The following is a 17291-nucleotide window of genomic DNA, read 5'->3' as shown; positions in this document are numbered from 1 at the left end:
TATTGTTTCTCTCAGAGCTACACAGCGAGAGAGACTGGAGGAGACTGAACCACAGCAGCCTTGTGACGTGCTGTATAGCCCAGCGCCTCATCCCTCGTGCCACGTGAACTGACCGACTGGCTGGTTGAAGTGCAGAACCCTTAGCACTCCCCCCACTAACGCTGCTTCTTTTAATTGGACCCCCTCCCAGTCTTTCAACTGCTATTTCCATTTTCAAATTTTTAATTTTTTTGTAATCTATCAGAGTGTCAAATGCTGCTTATCAATGGAAGAATTAAAAAAAAAAAAAAAACAACAACAACAAAATAGCAAATAAAGTTTTACAGCTAAAAAACAATTTCCATCTCTTTTAACGCTGGGCCCAATCTGGCAGTCCCAGCTATTTGAATTTAGTCATTCCGGCCACTGAAAGAACAAAAGCTCATTAATGTCACCTCAGATGACTGCAGCTGCTTTGTGGTGAAGTGTTTCTTGCTTGCGTTTTTTATATATATATATATATATATATAACTATTTATTACAGCAGTCTGAATGGCTCTTTTATTTTCTGTTTTTTTTTTTCCTTTCAAGCTACTCAAAGTGACAGAAAATAAAAAAAATCACTTTGTTCGAGTTACTTTTTTATACATAAGTGCCTCTCCACTTACGGATTTGCTGCTTTTTTACTTCTGGCTCCAAAAGAATGAAGGTTTTAAAATCAGAAAAGGACGGTAATTGTCAACATTATGACATGGGTGATAACTGCAGGGTGCTTAGAGGGGAACATTTCTGATGGCCACTGCCAAAAACGTGCCAATATGATGATGATGATATCCATCCATTATCCAACCCGCAATATCCTAACTACAGGGTCACGGGGGGTCTGCTGGAACCAATCCCAGCCAACACAGGGCGCAAGGCAGGAAACAAACCCCGGGCAGGGCGCCAGCCCACCGCAGGGCACACGCACACACACTAGGGACAATTTAGGATCGCCAGTGCACCTGACCTGCATGTCTTTGGACTGTGGGAGGAAACTGGAGCACCCGGAGGACCCGGGAAGCAAACCCAGGTCTCCTAACTGCAAGGCACTGTGCCACTGTGCCGCCCTGATGATGATATAATTTACTGAATTGTCTTTTCGCATGACCTTTAGGGGTCAGAGCATAGGGTCAGCCATTGTACAAGACCGCCTGGAGCAATGTTCAGGTTAAGGGACTTGCTCAGTAGAGTAGGATCCCTTCTGACCGTAATGAGATTTTCTGCATACGTCTTGCACCGCATTCCCGGGAAACGCTATTTTGTGCAACTGTGTGCTGCAATAAAGTGGATGGATGGTAGGAGAATAAAGCCACTTGACTTGACTTGACTTGACATGTCTGTAGAGCAGGGGTCTCCAACTCCAGTCCTGGAGGGCCGCAGTGGCTGCAGGTTTTCATTCTAAATGTTTTAATTAGTGACCAAATTTGGCAGCTAATTAACTCTTTGCCTTAATTTTAATTGATGCACAACTTAAGTCTCAGGCCCCGTCATTATTTCTTATTTCATTAATTAGCAACCAAACAATATTAAGACACAAAATGTACCAACACATAAACAACAACCTGCGTCCATCACACAATAACTGAAAATAAAGAAAGGCAGTGGGACTGATCTGCTGTTTCCTGTCTGCCTTAACGTAACAGAGCATAACATTATCATACACACTGTGAAGAGGACTGAGACGGGACAAGGTGAAGAGCTGGGGGGTCTTACAGAGATTCCCGTTTGAGGGCAATTACACGAAGTTGAAATTAAGCCAAACAAAAGGTTATGAGGAAAGATTAAAAGAGCTGAGCCTAATGCTTGCATAAAGTTTGGGTCTTGTTACAGGAGGTGACGCTCAAGTTTTATAACTCACGGGTGAGGCCTCGTCTAGAGTCCTGTGGACAGTTTTGGTCTCCATGTTACAAAAATGACATAGCAGCACTGGAGAAAGTCCAGAAAAGAGCAACAAGGCTGATTCCATGGCTACAGTGGATGAGTTATGAGGAAAGATACAAAGAGCTGAGCCTAACGCTTGCATAAGGGTTGGGTCTTGTTAGGTTTGAATACACAATGTGGGGGTCTGAAAATCAAAAATGCACCTCATGAGAAGGACTAAGGAGTCATAGTGGACTTGTCACCAACAGCTGGCAGCCAGAGTTCAGAGGCCATTAAGAAGGCTAACTAGAATGTCAGGTTATATAGCGCCTTGATGCGTGGAGTACAAGTCACAGGACGTTCTGCTGAAGTGTTTAGAACTCACTGGTGAGGCCTCATCTGGAGTCCTGGGTGCCGTTTTGGTCTCCATAAAGATACAGCACTAGAGATTTGGATAGGAATATAAAGAACAAGCTGGTGACGTTTGCAGATGATACCCAATGTTGGCTGACTGGCAGATAATCAAGAATCCATTGAATTATTCCAGGGGTCTTGGACAGCAGATACACTCAGGCTGATTTGTGGCAGATGAAGTTTAATGTCAGTACTACATGTAGGAAGTAGAAATGTGAGGTTTGAATACACAATGGGAGCTCTGAAAATCGAAAGTTCACCTTATGAGAAGGGCTTAGGAGTCACAGCGGACTCGTCACCAACAACTGCCAGACAGGGTTCAGAGGCCATTGTGAAGGCAAACAGAATGTCGGGTTATATAGCGCGTTGATGTGTGGAGAACAAGTCCCAGGAGGTGATGTTCAAGCTTTATAACTCACGGGTGAGGCCTCGTCTGGAGTCCTGTGGGCAGTTTTGGTCTCCATGCTACAAAAATGACATAGCAGCACAGGAGAAAGTCCAGAAATGAGCAACAAGGCTGATTCCAGGGCTACAGGGGATGAGTTATGAGGAAAGATTAAAAGAGCTGAGCCTAATGCTTGCAGGTTTGAATACACAATGTGGGGTCTGAAAATCAAAAGTACGCCTTATGAGAAGGACTAAGGAGTCATAGTGGACTCGACACTGTCAGCTGGCAGGCAGGGTTCAGAGGCCATTGAGAAGGCTAACAGAATGTCAGGTTATATAGCGCCTTGATATGTGGAGTACAAGTCACAGGAGGTGACACTCAAGCTTTATAACACACTGGTGAGGCCTCATCTGGAGTCCTGGGTGACATTTTGGTCTACATAAAGACACAACAGCACTGGAGAAAGTCCAGAGAAGATTCCAGGGCTACAGGGGATGAGTTATGAGGAAAGATTCAAAGAGCTGAGCCTAACGCTTGCATAAGGTTTGGGTCTTGTTAGGTTTGAATACACAATGTGGGGTCTGAAAATCAAAAGTACACCTTATGAGAAGGACTAAGGAGTCATAGTGGACTTGTTACCATCAGCTGGCAGCCAGAGTTCAGAGGCCATTGAGAAGGCTAACAAAATGTCAGGTTATATAGCGCCTTGATGTGTGGAGTACAAGTCCAAGGAGATGACGCTCAACCTTTACAACATGCTGGTGAGGCCTCCTCTGGAGTTCTACGTTAGGGAGTCAAGGCTGGGGGGCTGACTTTATAATGAGGGCAGTAGCACTGCTGCCTCACAGTTAGGAGACCTGGGTTTGCTTCCCGGGTCCTCCCTACGTGGAGTTTGCATGTTCTCCCCGTGTCTGCGTGGGTTTCCTCCCACAGTCCAAAGACATGCAGGTTAGGTGCATTGGCCATCCGAAATTGTCCCCAGTGTGTGCTTGGTGTGTGGGTGGGTGTGTGTGTGCCCTGTGGTAGGCTGGCGCCCTGCCTGGGGTTTGTTCCTGCTTTGCGCCCTGTGGTGGCTGGGACTGGCTCCAGCAGACCCCCGTGATCCTGTGTTAGGATATAGCGGGTTGGACACTGACCAACTTTATAATGAGTGTCATCAAGAGCATGGGGACACCGTTGGAAACTTTTTAAGGGTAAATTTCGCACAAACGTTAGGAAAGCTTTCCTTCACACTGAGAACCACAGACACCTGGAATAAGAGACCAAGCAGTGTGGCAGACATTAGGACTTTATGGACTTTCAAAACTCGACTTGATGTTGTTTTAGAAGAATTAGGCGGGCAGGACTGGAGAGCTTTGCTGGGCTGAATGGCCAGTTCTTGTCCAGACTGTCGTAATGTTCTAATCTGCAGGTCTTTCTAATAAGCACACCGTCTTTCATAGCAGTTAACATAACCAGGTTGTCTTTCGGAATGTGACCCTGCAGGAAACCCCATGCCGACATAGGGCGGACATGTAAACATGGACGACTACTGGACAGAGGATTCAAATCCAGGCTGTGGATACTGTATGTGAAGCAGCAGTGCTAACCACTGCGCCACCATGTGTTGAAGCGAAAAATACACAGTTTGAATCAGGGCTCTCAGGAGTTGGAAGGATAGGCAAACAGAGTGATTCGTTTTATTGTAATAAATAATAATACAGACGCGACCAAATTAGGCCAAACTGAGCTGAGCCTCGAACAAGCCAAAAATCACAATTTATATAATCATTTCTTATCATCTTGACCTCGCTCGTAACAATGCATTTGTTGTCTATTCTGACTCACTACTCCAGCTGGCTTCTCACGGGCCTTTCTTGGCCACCACTATTTTCTGCATGTCGTCACTCAATACCATTTTCTGCTTCCCTTATTTCTTAGCCGGCCTTCAAACAGCAGGTGTTCCCTCTTCTCTGTCCTCGGGTAGTTTCCGTACGTCATTCTCTTCCTGCTCTGTCTTACTGAGTTACTCCATATTGGTGGTTTTGCTCTGAGCTTAATTAAAAAAGACTTATGGCAAATGCCTTTTTTTAACTATTTGCTTGACATTTCTAATTCATCCTAAATTTTAATGCTTATAGAAGCTCTTAATTAGTTTTATGTCTTTTTATGCTAATACATGAGTTTCTATTTTCCATAAATCCCCACTTTGAGGCTTATTCAAGCCTCACCACCTAACCTGAAATTCCAAAAGAAAGGTAGGGGATGTCAGTTCAGATCTTCTTCGGAGCCTAATACAGTTCTTCTCAATCTCCAACAACCCGTACCCCTCCTCTGGCGCCACAGGAGCCAAACATTGCCCACCCCCCATCAATCATGTTTGCTCCTCTGCATTCCATATTTAAAGTGACTTTATGTCATGGTGGAACAGTGGAGGGCTGTAAACTTGGGCACACAAGACCACCTCTCCCACCAGCAGGCCGCACTGCCTGTCGAGACATTCCTGATTTTTCATTGTGAGAAAACCGAACCTAAGTGTGGATGACATGAAAATCCAACAGATCCATTTCTGATCTTTTACTGTCTTCACCTATTCCACCAACACTAGATAGTCTTGTTGACCACTATAACTCAGCCCTTCACTCAGCATTAGATAAAACAGCTCCTTTAAAACATAAGGAGGTTTCCTTTAAACGCTCAGCTCCTTGGTATAACTCAGAATTGCGATCTATGAAAGCAGCTGGCCGACGCCTTGAGAGAATGTCACGTAAGACTGGCCTCACCGTGCACATCCAGGCTTTCTCTGACCACCAAAGAGCTTACAGAGAAGACCTAACTTCTGCCAAGAACACCCATTACGGCAGAATAATGGAAAGTGGCCACGATAACCCAAGGGTTCTGTTCTCTGTAGTTAATAAACTACTCGAACCCGCATCTGGCCCAACTACCTCTTCTACTGAAGTCTGTAAGGAATTCCTCCACTTTTTCCGTAATGAAATTAACAATCTAAATAATTCAACTAACATAAATACATCATCTGTTTATATCTCTCCCTGTTTTCCCACTCCATCCAGCTCCTTCTCTAAGTTCTCACCAGTCACATCTGCGTTTGTTAATAACCTGCTTTGTAAGATGAGGCCGACTACTTGTGTACTGGACCACATCCCCACCACACTACTTAAATCCTGCCTTCATGCCATAATCCCGACTGTTACAACAATAATAAACTCGTCTGTGCCGCTCACTTTTAAAATTGCTTCTGTAACCCCAATGTTAAAAAAGTCTGGTCTTGATGCTGACAATCTTAACAATCTCCGGCCTATTTCCCACTTACCTTTCCTGTCAAAAGTTCTTGAGCGTGTTGTAGTTTCCCAACTCACCAATTACCTAACCTCTAATAATTTGATAGAACCCTTTCAGTCTGGTTTCAGGGCGCGGCACAGCTGTGAAACTGCTCTGCTACGGGTAACCAATGATTTGCTTATGGCAGCAGACTCTGGACAAACCAGCATATTAATTCTGTTAGACCTCAGTGCAGCATTTGACACTCAGGTCAGACATGACATCCTACTGTCCAGAATGGAGAACATGCTGGGTATCTCTGGCACTGCCCTCCACTGGTTCAAGTCCTATCTGACTGATAGGCAAGAGTTTTGTTAGTCTTGGCAACAGCAGATCTAGCTCAGCGCCAGTCACACAAGGAATCCCTCAAGGCTCTGTCCTCGGTCCTCTGCTTTTCTGTATTTACATGCTTCCCCTTGGCCATATTATCCGTAGCTATGGACTGGGTTATCATTTTTATGCAGATGATACTCAACTCTACTTCAATGTTAAAAGTGGAACTTCATCAGAGCTTTCTCAGCTCACAACCTGCCTTAGTGAACTTAAAACCTGGATGGAGCAGAACTCTTTAAAATTAAATTGCAATAAAACTGAACTCCTGCAAAGTTGGACTAAAATGCAACGTAATAAAACAAGCTCCTTCCCAGTCTATCTTGGCGGTGATCTCATCAGAGCTGCCTCTACTGTAAAGAATCTCATTTTTGATTCCGCCCACATAAATCACATTAAGAAACTTTCTTACTTTCACCTCCGTAACATATCCCGTGTTCCCTCCTTCCTCTCCTTTTCTAATGCTAAGAAGCTTTTATCACATCCCACATCGATTATTGTAATTCCCTACTGGCAGGTGTCCCTTCTAATCTTATATCACACCTCCAGCTTATTCAAAACTCGGCTGCAAGAGTCCTTACACAGACCAGCAGCAGCGAGCACATCACACCCATCCTGCTCCGTCTCCACTGGCTCCCTGTGTCTTACAGAATCGAATATAAAATCCTACTAATAACCTACAAAGCCTTAAATAACCTCGCACATCAGTGACCTTCTCCATCACTATGTGCCTGACCGCCCACTGAGGTCCTCTGATTCTGGTAATCTTGTTATACCCCACACTAATCTACACTCCATGGGTGACAGAAGATTCTGGAATGACCTACCAAAATTAATCAGGTCGGCTGACTCCATGAATTCTTTTAAAAAACAACTCAAAACTCATCTGTTCATTAAGGCTTTTAGCTCTGCTTGACTTTATCACCCTTCTCTCAGTTTACTTCTCTGTCAAGATGCTCATGTAACCTGTATGTGTGTGTGTGAGACCGTCAATTAAGTTGTCTGTTTCTTTTTTTTTTCAGAATTCACTGTCTTAATCTTCTTTATTTATTTATCTGGTTTGTACAATGCTATATACTGTATACGCTGCCGTTCTTTATTATATTCTGTAAGTGCCTTGAGCATGGGAAAGGTGCTATATAAATAAAATGTATTATTATTATTATTATTAAGTACAGCCCAGGGAGAGCATCTTTCAGATTTGGGTTTATAACTGAGCTCCTTTATAGCTGCACAGTTCATTGACCACTTTAAGGATTCATAACACTGTGCCTTCTTTTTTTGAGCTGTCAAGCTCCCTCTCTGATAAATGTAATAATAATCTGTCTCCTCCATCTGCTAATGCACAGTTCTGATGCCGGAGTGTGCTCTCTTTTGATTTTCCACAGGGCACCAGCATTCTGTCGGCGGTGGATGACATACAAGTACTGCTGGATGATCACATCATCAAAGCACAGACTATGCGTGGATCTCCATTCATCAAGCCAATTGAAGCAGAGTGCAAGGTGGGTGAAGGCCGTCTTAATACTATTGTTGAAGGGAGGTATTGTTGGGGGGGTTAGCGTAACCCCCTCAGGGGTTAGCCTACTCTCGCATGCTATAAGCTTAACAAGGATGTGGAAAGACACACACACACACACACACACACACACACTCTCACTCAGTCCCTATGCACTTGAGTAGTGATTATGAGTGATGCCTACACAACCGGTCACTCCTCAGTACTCCACACAGGACTATCCATGATACATGGATGTCATCTGATATAACCCAGGCCATAAAGGCCACATAGAGAATAACCCTAAATATAGAAAGTCTGACATACCTTGATCCAGAAGGAAAAAAAACTGAGTGAAGAAGGTGGCTAATAAAGGAGGTCACTAGGATAGCTACGAGAAACCTGAAGGAGTTACAAGCTACAGTAGATAACATTGGAGAGAATGTGAAGACGACTACTGTTGTGCAGGTGCTTCACCAGTCACAGCTTTACAGGAGTGACGGACAAAGAAAAACACTCGCAGGACATCTCTGCAGAATGTCCATTGGAGACTCTGAAGTCCTTTGGAAGGAGGTTCTGTGGTCTGATGACACCAAAAGTGGTGACTGAAAGGCATGTTTGAACAGTGTGGTTAAGTCAGTCACTACAAAATGGAAAGAGTATTACACAGTTGGAAATTAGCTAGAGCAGGCCTCCCACAAAAACTGAGGACGACGAGTGAGGAAGGCCACCAAGAGACCTTTGAGAACTTTAAAGAAGTAACAAGCTACAGTGGCTGAAATTGGAGATACTGGACAGACAACAAGTGAGAGAATCTTTTTTAGAATACATAAGTCCTTGACACGCTAAGGTGTCACTGCTCCGATTTACCTGCCTGTGGGGCACATTGGGAATTGTAATCCTATGGGACCACCCTGCCAGGTGTCATGTGTGCCATCATGCTTCTATGTCGCTACTCCCATTTACCTGCCTGCAGTGCATGTTGGGAATTGTAGTCCTATGGGACCGCCCTGCCAGGTGTCATGTGTGGCCATAATGCTTCTATGTCGCTACTCCCATTTACCTGCCTGCAGTGCATGTTGGGAATTGCAGTCCTATGGGACCTCCCTGCCAGGTGTCATGTGTGCCATCATGCTTCTATGTCGCTACTCCCATTTACCTGCCTGCAGTGCATGTTGGGAATTGTAGTCCTATGGGACCGCCCTGCCAGGTGTCATGTGTGGCCATAATGCTTCTATGTCGCTACTCCCATTTACCTGCCTGCAGTGCATGTTGGGAATTGTAGTCCTGTGGGACCGCCCTGCCAGGTGTCATGTGTTGCCACCAGGTGGAGCTGCAGGGATGGACCATCCGCCTCACTTGGAAGTTCCTCTTGCGAACCTTGCCCAAACTCGGGATATACTTCCTGGGTCCAACTTAAAAGGAGACCCCTCCCTAACCCAGCCTCACCTTAAAGCGACACTCACCATGAGGAGCAGAAGGTGTAAGAGAACTGTTATTTCATTCCACAATTGTGTTTACTGGTTGTGTTTATCGGAATAGTGTTCATGATGAGTAAAAACCCTTTATTTAAACCCAGGTCTTTGTTCTGGGTGATATCGTGTCTGAGGTTTGGGGGCTCTGTGGGGGCCCCATGGTGGTTACAAGGGGAAAAATGGCATCGTGGAGATGTGCAAAGCTCATAGAGACCTGTGCACACCGTCTCTATGCTGTCATGGTGGCCATCTACTAAACACTGACTTGGGGTGTGAACACTTGTTAGAACATATCATTTAATGTAGACCTCTTAGAGGAGATAAACTTTCACTGTGACATTAAAGAGTCTTTTTTATGTAGGACAGAGAGAGAGATGTTGGAAGCATGCGCTGATTATAGCGTGGCGCCAACAAACCACCTGGTATAGCGGGTGAAACCTCAGCACCACACTAAGGTGGCTGGAGTGCCAATCCAGCCATCGACCCCCAAGTTTTCCCTGTAAGTTGGAGGACCTGTTTGCGGGGCTGGATACAGATTCACGTCATACCCAGGACGGAGCAGTGGCAGGTTAAGGGCCTTACTCAGGGGCCCAATGGAGTGGAGTCACTCCTGGCGTTTGTGGAATTTGAACCAGCTACCTTCCGATTGTCGGCGCAGATCCATAACTTCAGGGCCACCACTCCACCTTTATGTGAAAAAAGCCAAATTGAATCCACTGGGATTCAGTGCTGTGCTGTATAACAATGAAACGTGAATACTTTCCAAGGGCTGAATGCTGGAAGTGGGCGACTGTGAAATACCAGACTTCCTTGACCAAAATCGCGGCCTATTTGTTTTTTTTTACACTAAGCTGGCTTTGCTGCTCATGAGGTTTGTCGTTCCTGCATGGTTTTTGTTTTTCTGATCAAAATGACAACACAGTGCTGCCAACCTGACATCAAACTCGTAAAAAAAATAAAAAGCAAGACGAATGGCATTTTGAATTTTAATGTTCATGCAGAGCAAACTCCATTCACCCCACACTTTTGTGTCGTTGTGGAACAGCGAATGTGCTGGGAGGGAAAATGACCGGGTGACCTTTTTTCTTTTCACTCCTTCCATGATTTATGTCTCTGTTCCTCCAGGTTGCATTTTTCTTTTTCCTTTTTATTTGTCCTTATCGATTCTCTATGCACTCCTCCTAATTCTACAAGCAGATAAGATCAGTTATCTGCCAAGGGTGGAGTGCTGAAACAAACAGATGGAGGTAACTGGGTAAATGAAGAGCTGCTGTTGAAGATGGGTGGGCACCGTGTGGCTTTGGTCTTTTCCAGTTCTCGTTTTTCTTGATTTCATTATCCTGATGTTTTTTTTGTTTATGCCCTTTATGGTTTGATAAAAAAATAGCAAAATGAAGAGCTCCCATACTTTAGAGGAATCCACCTGGGTCACAATGAGGAGGAATTGTGGCACCTGCTTAAAGTCATAACCACCACACCAACCCTCTTCTTCTTCTTCTTCTTCTTCTTTTGGCTGCTCCTGTTAGGGGTTGCCACAGCGGCTCAACTTCTTCCATATCTTTCTGTCCTCGTCATCTTGTTCTGTCACACCCATCACCTACATGTCCTCTCTCACCACATCCATAAATCTTCACTTAGGCCTTCCTCTTACCTGTCAGCTCTATCCTTAGCACCCTTCTCCCAATATACCCAGCATGCATCTCTCCTCTACACATGTCCAAACCAATGCAATCCCTCCCAACCGTCCCACCTGAGCTGTAATGTCCTCATTTCTAATCCTGTCCATCCTCGTCACCCTCAATGCAAATCTTAGCATCTTTAACTCTGCCACCTCCAGCTCTGTCTCCTGTGCCACCATCTCCAGCTCATATAACACAGCTGGTCTCACTACCGTCCTGTAGACCTTCCCTTTCACTCTTGCTGATACCCGTCTGTCACAAATCACTCCTGACACTCTTCTCCACCCACTCCACCCTGCCTGCACTCTCTTCTGCACTTCTCTTCCACACTCCCCATTACTCTGTACTGTTGATCTCAAGTATTTAAACTTCTCTACCTTTGCCAACTCTACTCCCCTCATCCTCACCATTCCACTGACCTCCCTCTCATTCACACACATGTATTCTGTCTTGGTGGTCCTACTGACCTTCATTCCTCTCCTCTCATATCTCCAGCTCTCCAGGGTCTCCTCAACCTGCAGATCACAATGTCATCAGCAAACATCACAGTCCACGGGGACTCCTGTCTAATCTCGTCTGTCAGCCTGCCCATCACCATTACAAATAAGGAAGGGCTCAGAGCCAATCCCTGATGTAATCCCACCTCCGTCACTCCTACCGCACCACCACACCAACCCTAATAGGGTGAAAGTGCTGCCTTAAACCAGGGGGCTTTAACACCCTTGTCCAGCATAGCCCAGCAGAGTGCCGAGTGTTTATACCTGTGGATCACTCACATCTGCAATTGGTTTAATTTTGGGTGGTCTTTTGCAGGAGTGGGAAGAAAAGCTGGTGCTGATGCAAGACATCCTGGATGCCATGCTCAAGTGCCAGGCTACTTGGCTCTACCTAGAGCCCATCTTCAGCTCCGAAGACATTATTGCTCAGATGCCAGAAGAGGGCAGAAAATTTGGCATCGTGGACTGCTATTGGAAGGATATCATCGCTGAAGCAGTAAGTTACAGAGGCACCTGGGCAATCCTGTGCCCATCACCCGTCTCGCGAGCTCTGCATTTACACATTGGCTAGTTGGTTTGATGTGCCATTGCATCTTAAACAGGAGAGAATGAAGCGAATGGATGAATCGCATCACACAGAAGCTCAATAGGCCCCTTCACTTTTTGTACATTATGTCCTGTTGCAGCCTTGTGCTAAAATCATTAAAGTAATTTTTTCCCCTTGTCACACACCCCAGAATGACAAAGCGAAAAGAGGATTTTAGGAAATTTTGGAAATTTTTTAAAAATGAAAAAAAGTGTAATATTCCATTGGCACAAGTACTCCGTTCCAATGCTCTGACACTTGGTGCATCCCATTCTATTGCCCATCGTTGAGATGTCAACGCCAATACATCTACACACCACATAATATCTGTCCGGACAGCACAGCGGGCTCATGAGGGTATAACAACATCCAGAAATCCCACTCGGAGACCTGGATGTAGTGAACGCAACAGCTTCCTGCCCGTTGAACATGTAGCTCTTGTAATCAAAACGATGGTGCTGCCAGGCATATAATGGTTAACCTAGAATACATAGCCATGGTAAATACCCAAGGTGTCATGTGTGCCATCATGCTTCTGTGTTGCTACTCCCATTTACTTGCCTGCAATGCATGCAGGGAATTGTAGTCCTATGGGACCGCCTTGCCAGGTGTCATGTGTGCCATCATGCTTCTATGTCACTACTCCCATTTACCTGCCTGCAGTGCATGTTGGGAATTGTAGTCCTATGGGACCATCCTGCCAGGTGTCATGTGTGCCATAATGCTTCTGTGTTGCTACTACCATTTACCTGCCTGCAGTGCATGTTGGGAATTGTAGTCCTATGGGACCACCTTGCCAGGTGTCATGTGTGCCATCATGCTTCTATGTTGCTACTCCAATTTACCTGCCTGCAGTGCATGTTGGGAATTGTAGCCCTATGGGACCGCCCTGCCAGGTGTCAAGTGTTGCCACCAGGGGGAGCTGCAGGGATGGACCATCCGCCTAGTAAATACCCAAGTTATTGGCTTACATATTTACTGTGCTGTACTTTCTATCATTATTTTAATGTGAACTTTCCCTACTTAGAAATTCAAAGTTTACCGTATAGTGGTGTGTGCTTCGACTCGTAGGCAGCAGCACCCAGTTTTGTGCATCACATGTCTCTTGAGTGTTGTACCGTTATCTCTGTTTCATTTACTTTTGCAAATAATACTGTGAACTGCGTCATGGCTCTCATGGCTGAAGTACAGTACAGTATGCATGCCATGTGTTCATAATATAAGTATTAAACAATGTAACAAATGAGATGGGGTGGCAGGGTGGCACAGTGCCAGTGCTGCTGTTTTGCGTCAAGGTGAGCAGAGTTTGTATCCCAGGTGTTCCCTGCATGGACTCTGTGCATTCAACCTGTGCTTGAATGGGTTTCATCCCAACGACATGCAGGTTCGGTGGCCCCTAATGCTTGTGTCACCCTGGCGCCTCAGTCCAGGAATTGTTCCTGCTTTATACCCGATGCTAGCTGGGATGGGCTTCATCTACCCAGGATAAGCACCTTAAGAAGATGGATGGATGGATGGATGTGTCTGCTTCTCATGCTTGCCCATCTCTTCAGGATTGGGCTGGGGGTCTCCTCCCGCACTCCTGGCCTTTTGCAGTGCCAGACGTCTCACTTGTCACAGAGGCACAAACACCAAATTGCTGCCCTCAGACTTTGCCCTCAGGTTTATGATGTTGGCTCATAGTGTCTTCCATTTCGTTTTGTGCTCAACTATGTCCTTCTAATCGGGTGCATCACTCTCTTTTCTCTTTATTTAGTTAAAAGACACTAAAGTCTTGGTAGCCACGTCCCAGACGAATATGCTGGGGCGACTGCAAGAATCCAACGTCCTGCTGGAGGAAATTCAAAAGGGGCTCAACACCTACCTCGAAAAGAAAAGGCTCTTCTTCCCCAGGTATGACACGCCTGACACCCTGTGTCCATTGTAGCAGCTGAAGCCATCGGCCGAGTGTAGCGTTGAGATGAGGCCGGAGGTTCGCGTTTGATCTGAGATGAGGTCTAAGCAGAGCGGCAGAGACGGGCGCACAGCGGCTAGCAGCTTCCAGTTTGAGCTTTGGATGTTTCTGTCAGTGTCCGCCAATTTTTTCAGACACAAATAGTCATTTATGCCAAAACTGAGGCAATGGGGCCTGATACTGCTTAATCCCCCCATCGCCTCCTTTTTGTATTTTCTCTTAATTGATTTCTTTTCCCAGTTTCTCTCATTAGCTAATATTTAGCTTTCATTGAACAAATTTTATCTGCATTTGAAGCAAGAAAGCTTAACTAATTAGGGATTATTATCTGACACAGTGGGCTTTAATGGGAGCGGAGCGCTCATCAGCATGCTGAGTCTTCCGCAGGGCAGTTGTTTCAGTACCAGTCAAATCAAAAAAGCTGTAATTGCAAATAATTAAATAAATAAATTGATTAATTAAGGAATGCAAGCCACCTGTCGATGTAATGCCTCAGAGCTAGCTACAGAATGCAATCTAATCCATTGGGGTCATCCGAGTAAGGAAATGCTGACAACTCTGGAATATTTTAGGGTGTCAACACGGCCCTCCCTGATTACTTACTGTGCTCAACAAAAACACTCGATGGCAGAAGAAAACAAGATAGAGGGCCATAGCCACGTGGTGGAGTGGCCTCGGATTAATTCGGCTCTTCCGATGGTTTTGTCAGACTCGGAGCTTCTTTGGTCATGTCGTCTCTGGATAAGTGACACTTCCTTCTGGGCTGTCGTCCTTTAAAAACTCTGGGACTGGAAGTGTTGGGGTCAGTTGGCCTCACTGGGCAGTTTCTGAAGGCGGTGGAGGAAGAAAATGACAAGACAGTTAGCAGCAGCGCCCGCTTTCAGCCCGGGGTGGTATTACATACCTAGGGAGAACTTGGATGGTGATCCTCAGACACACATGCATGAAACCATCTGTAACACAGCACTTTTTCACTTCTCTTATATAGTGCCTTTGGGATTTGTTGCAGTGTATATGTTATATATAGAGCCTTTCAGGGACTTCTGCCTTCCTATTTGTTATACAGTGCCTTTCACATCTATCTATCTATCTATCTATCTATCTATCTATCTATCTATCTATCTATCTATCTATCTATCTATCTATCTATCTATCTATCTATCTATCTATCTATCTATCTATCTATCTATCTATCTATCTATCTATGCATGTGCACAAACAAAAGCACAATTCCCTCATCTCCCTCTCCCTTTCCTTCTTCCTCTCATTCCATTCCTCTAGTTGAGCTTTGTCCACTCCCAGCTCGGGCTTCCTGAGGTAAGGCAGAGCATCTCCTTCTCCTTTTATCTGAGAACACGGAAGTAGGGGTGGCAATTCCCCACAGCATCCCTGGTGGCATCCACGAAACCCAACAGGGCTGTGGGACTACAAATCCCAGCATGCTCTGCAGTTGTTCGAATGGGTACTGAGGCTCAAGGATGCTGCCGTCTGTCTGTCTGTCTGTCTGTCTGTCTGTCTGTCTGTCTGTCTGTCTGTCTGTCTGTCTATCTATCTATCTATCTATCTATCTATCTATCTATCTATCTATCTATCTATCTATCTATCTATCTATCTCATAACATGTTTGTTATAATATTAAGTTTAATGTCACTGTCTCTGTACACACTATTATGGATTCATTCATACAGGCAGACCAAGTATGGTATGCAGGGGCTCAGCATTTAGAATTGCCAAGCCAAGCACAGGATTAGATAGCCAAAAGACAACTGGAGGATTGAATAGTCAGCCTAAAGACAGATTAATATACATTAATCTCCTCTGTCAGCACAAAATCCTCTTTCCTTGTTGGGAGAATGAGAACTGCATGTAGGCATTGTGCTATTACTGCATTTTTGAAGGTAGGGTTTGAGTCCTTTCCTGTCCTTGTTTGGAGACCGGAAAGAGCCTGCACGTGGAGCAACCAGTATATAAGGATGGACCTACTGCCAATACACTTTGAAGCTACTTGAAGGACGTAAGATTATGTCCTTTGTCCGGAAAATCCTTTCAACGTGGCGATGAAAGATGGCAGACTGCGTAGATCAAGATTCCCGCCTTGATAGAGTCTGTCATAAGCTTCTGTAATACCGCGTAAAACCGTCAGTAAAGTAAGCTAAAGTATATCTTTTTCGCTCATGTGATTTTTTTTTTTTTTTTTTGTACCGCCATAATCACTATGGGAGGGATATCGCCTTTTATGTCATATTTATATATTTTTTGGTTACTTAACATGCCGCAATTTCAAAAGAACACATTTCCGGAGAGCTAATGCCTCTTAAGGAAACACTATACAGTAAGTATCTATCTATCTATCTATCTATCTATCTATCTATCTATCTATCTATCTATCTATCTATCTATCTATCTATCTATCTATCTATCTATCTATCTATCTATCTATCTATCTATCTATCTATGCTGTCTCTTATTTAGTACCTTTAAGGTCGGTCTTTCTGTCTATACCTATGTTATGTCGTGCCTTTCAGAGCCTTCTCTGTCTGATATTCAGTGTCCTCTCATTTGGACTTTGTGTATATAGTGCCTTCCACAGCTGTCTGTCAGGTTAGAAGTGCTTTTTTAGGGACTTCTTTCTCTCTGTCACTTCAGTAGTGGTTGTCATCTGTCTTCCTATCCCTATAAATATTACATAGCCCCTTACACAGGCTGTCCGATTGTGTCACCTTCTGTTTTATGTCTGTTGGTTACCCCGAGCCTTGCACAGATATGATATATAGTGCCTTTCCGAGCCGTCTCTGTCAGATGTGTCAATGTCTTTGTCCAGAGACTCTAAAGAAGCTCAGACTGTTTTGGTGGCCGAGCTCTAATCAGGTCTTCTGTATTTATGGCTGTTATTTTCTTCTCCGATTTCTTTTGACTGCCACTGTGCTGCCTGGCCTCACCTTTTACAATTTCTTTTCCCGTTGAAGAGTTTTTCTGCCATTTTTTTTTAAGTCTGAACAGATGTAATGCTTGCATGCGTGAGTATGAATGATGGATGGCCCTTGTAGACACTGTAAAGTGCAGAATGGAGTATAACAGCACATAGTCTGCACACAATGGCCAGGGGGTATTTGGGCATCCTGTCCAGGGCTGCTTTCTGCCTTTGTGGGTTTGAGGATGACTGACCAGGAGGAGGAAGAGGAGGCAGATGTGGCTGGGGCTGTGAGTTAATCAGTTCATCTTCATTTAAATTCACAGCAGTAGGATCCCTCAAAGGCAAAGAAAGGAA

At 44.8% G+C, this 17291-nt stretch overlaps 1 protein-coding gene across 1 annotated transcript in view; it reads left to right on the top strand.

Annotated features, from left to right (window-relative positions):
• Positions 1–17291, top strand: part of dnah3 (dynein axonemal heavy chain 3) — a 287745-nt gene that overhangs the window by 126020 nt on the left and 144434 nt on the right. Inside the window, exons 21-23 of the mRNA XM_051933798.1 lie at positions 7723–7839; positions 11800–11979; positions 13826–13962. Of these exons, the coding sequence (XP_051789758.1) occupies positions 7723–7839; positions 11800–11979; positions 13826–13962 (434 nt within the window). The remainder of the gene's footprint in view (positions 1–7722; positions 7840–11799; positions 11980–13825; positions 13963–17291) is intronic.

This window comes from Erpetoichthys calabaricus, chromosome 11 (genome assembly GCF_900747795.2).
Source record: "Erpetoichthys calabaricus chromosome 11, fErpCal1.3, whole genome shotgun sequence".
NCBI lineage: Eukaryota > Metazoa > Chordata > Cladistia > Polypteriformes > Polypteridae > Erpetoichthys > Erpetoichthys calabaricus.
The sequence above is the reverse complement of the archived record's forward strand: the minus strand, read 5'-3'. Positions and strand labels throughout refer to the sequence as shown.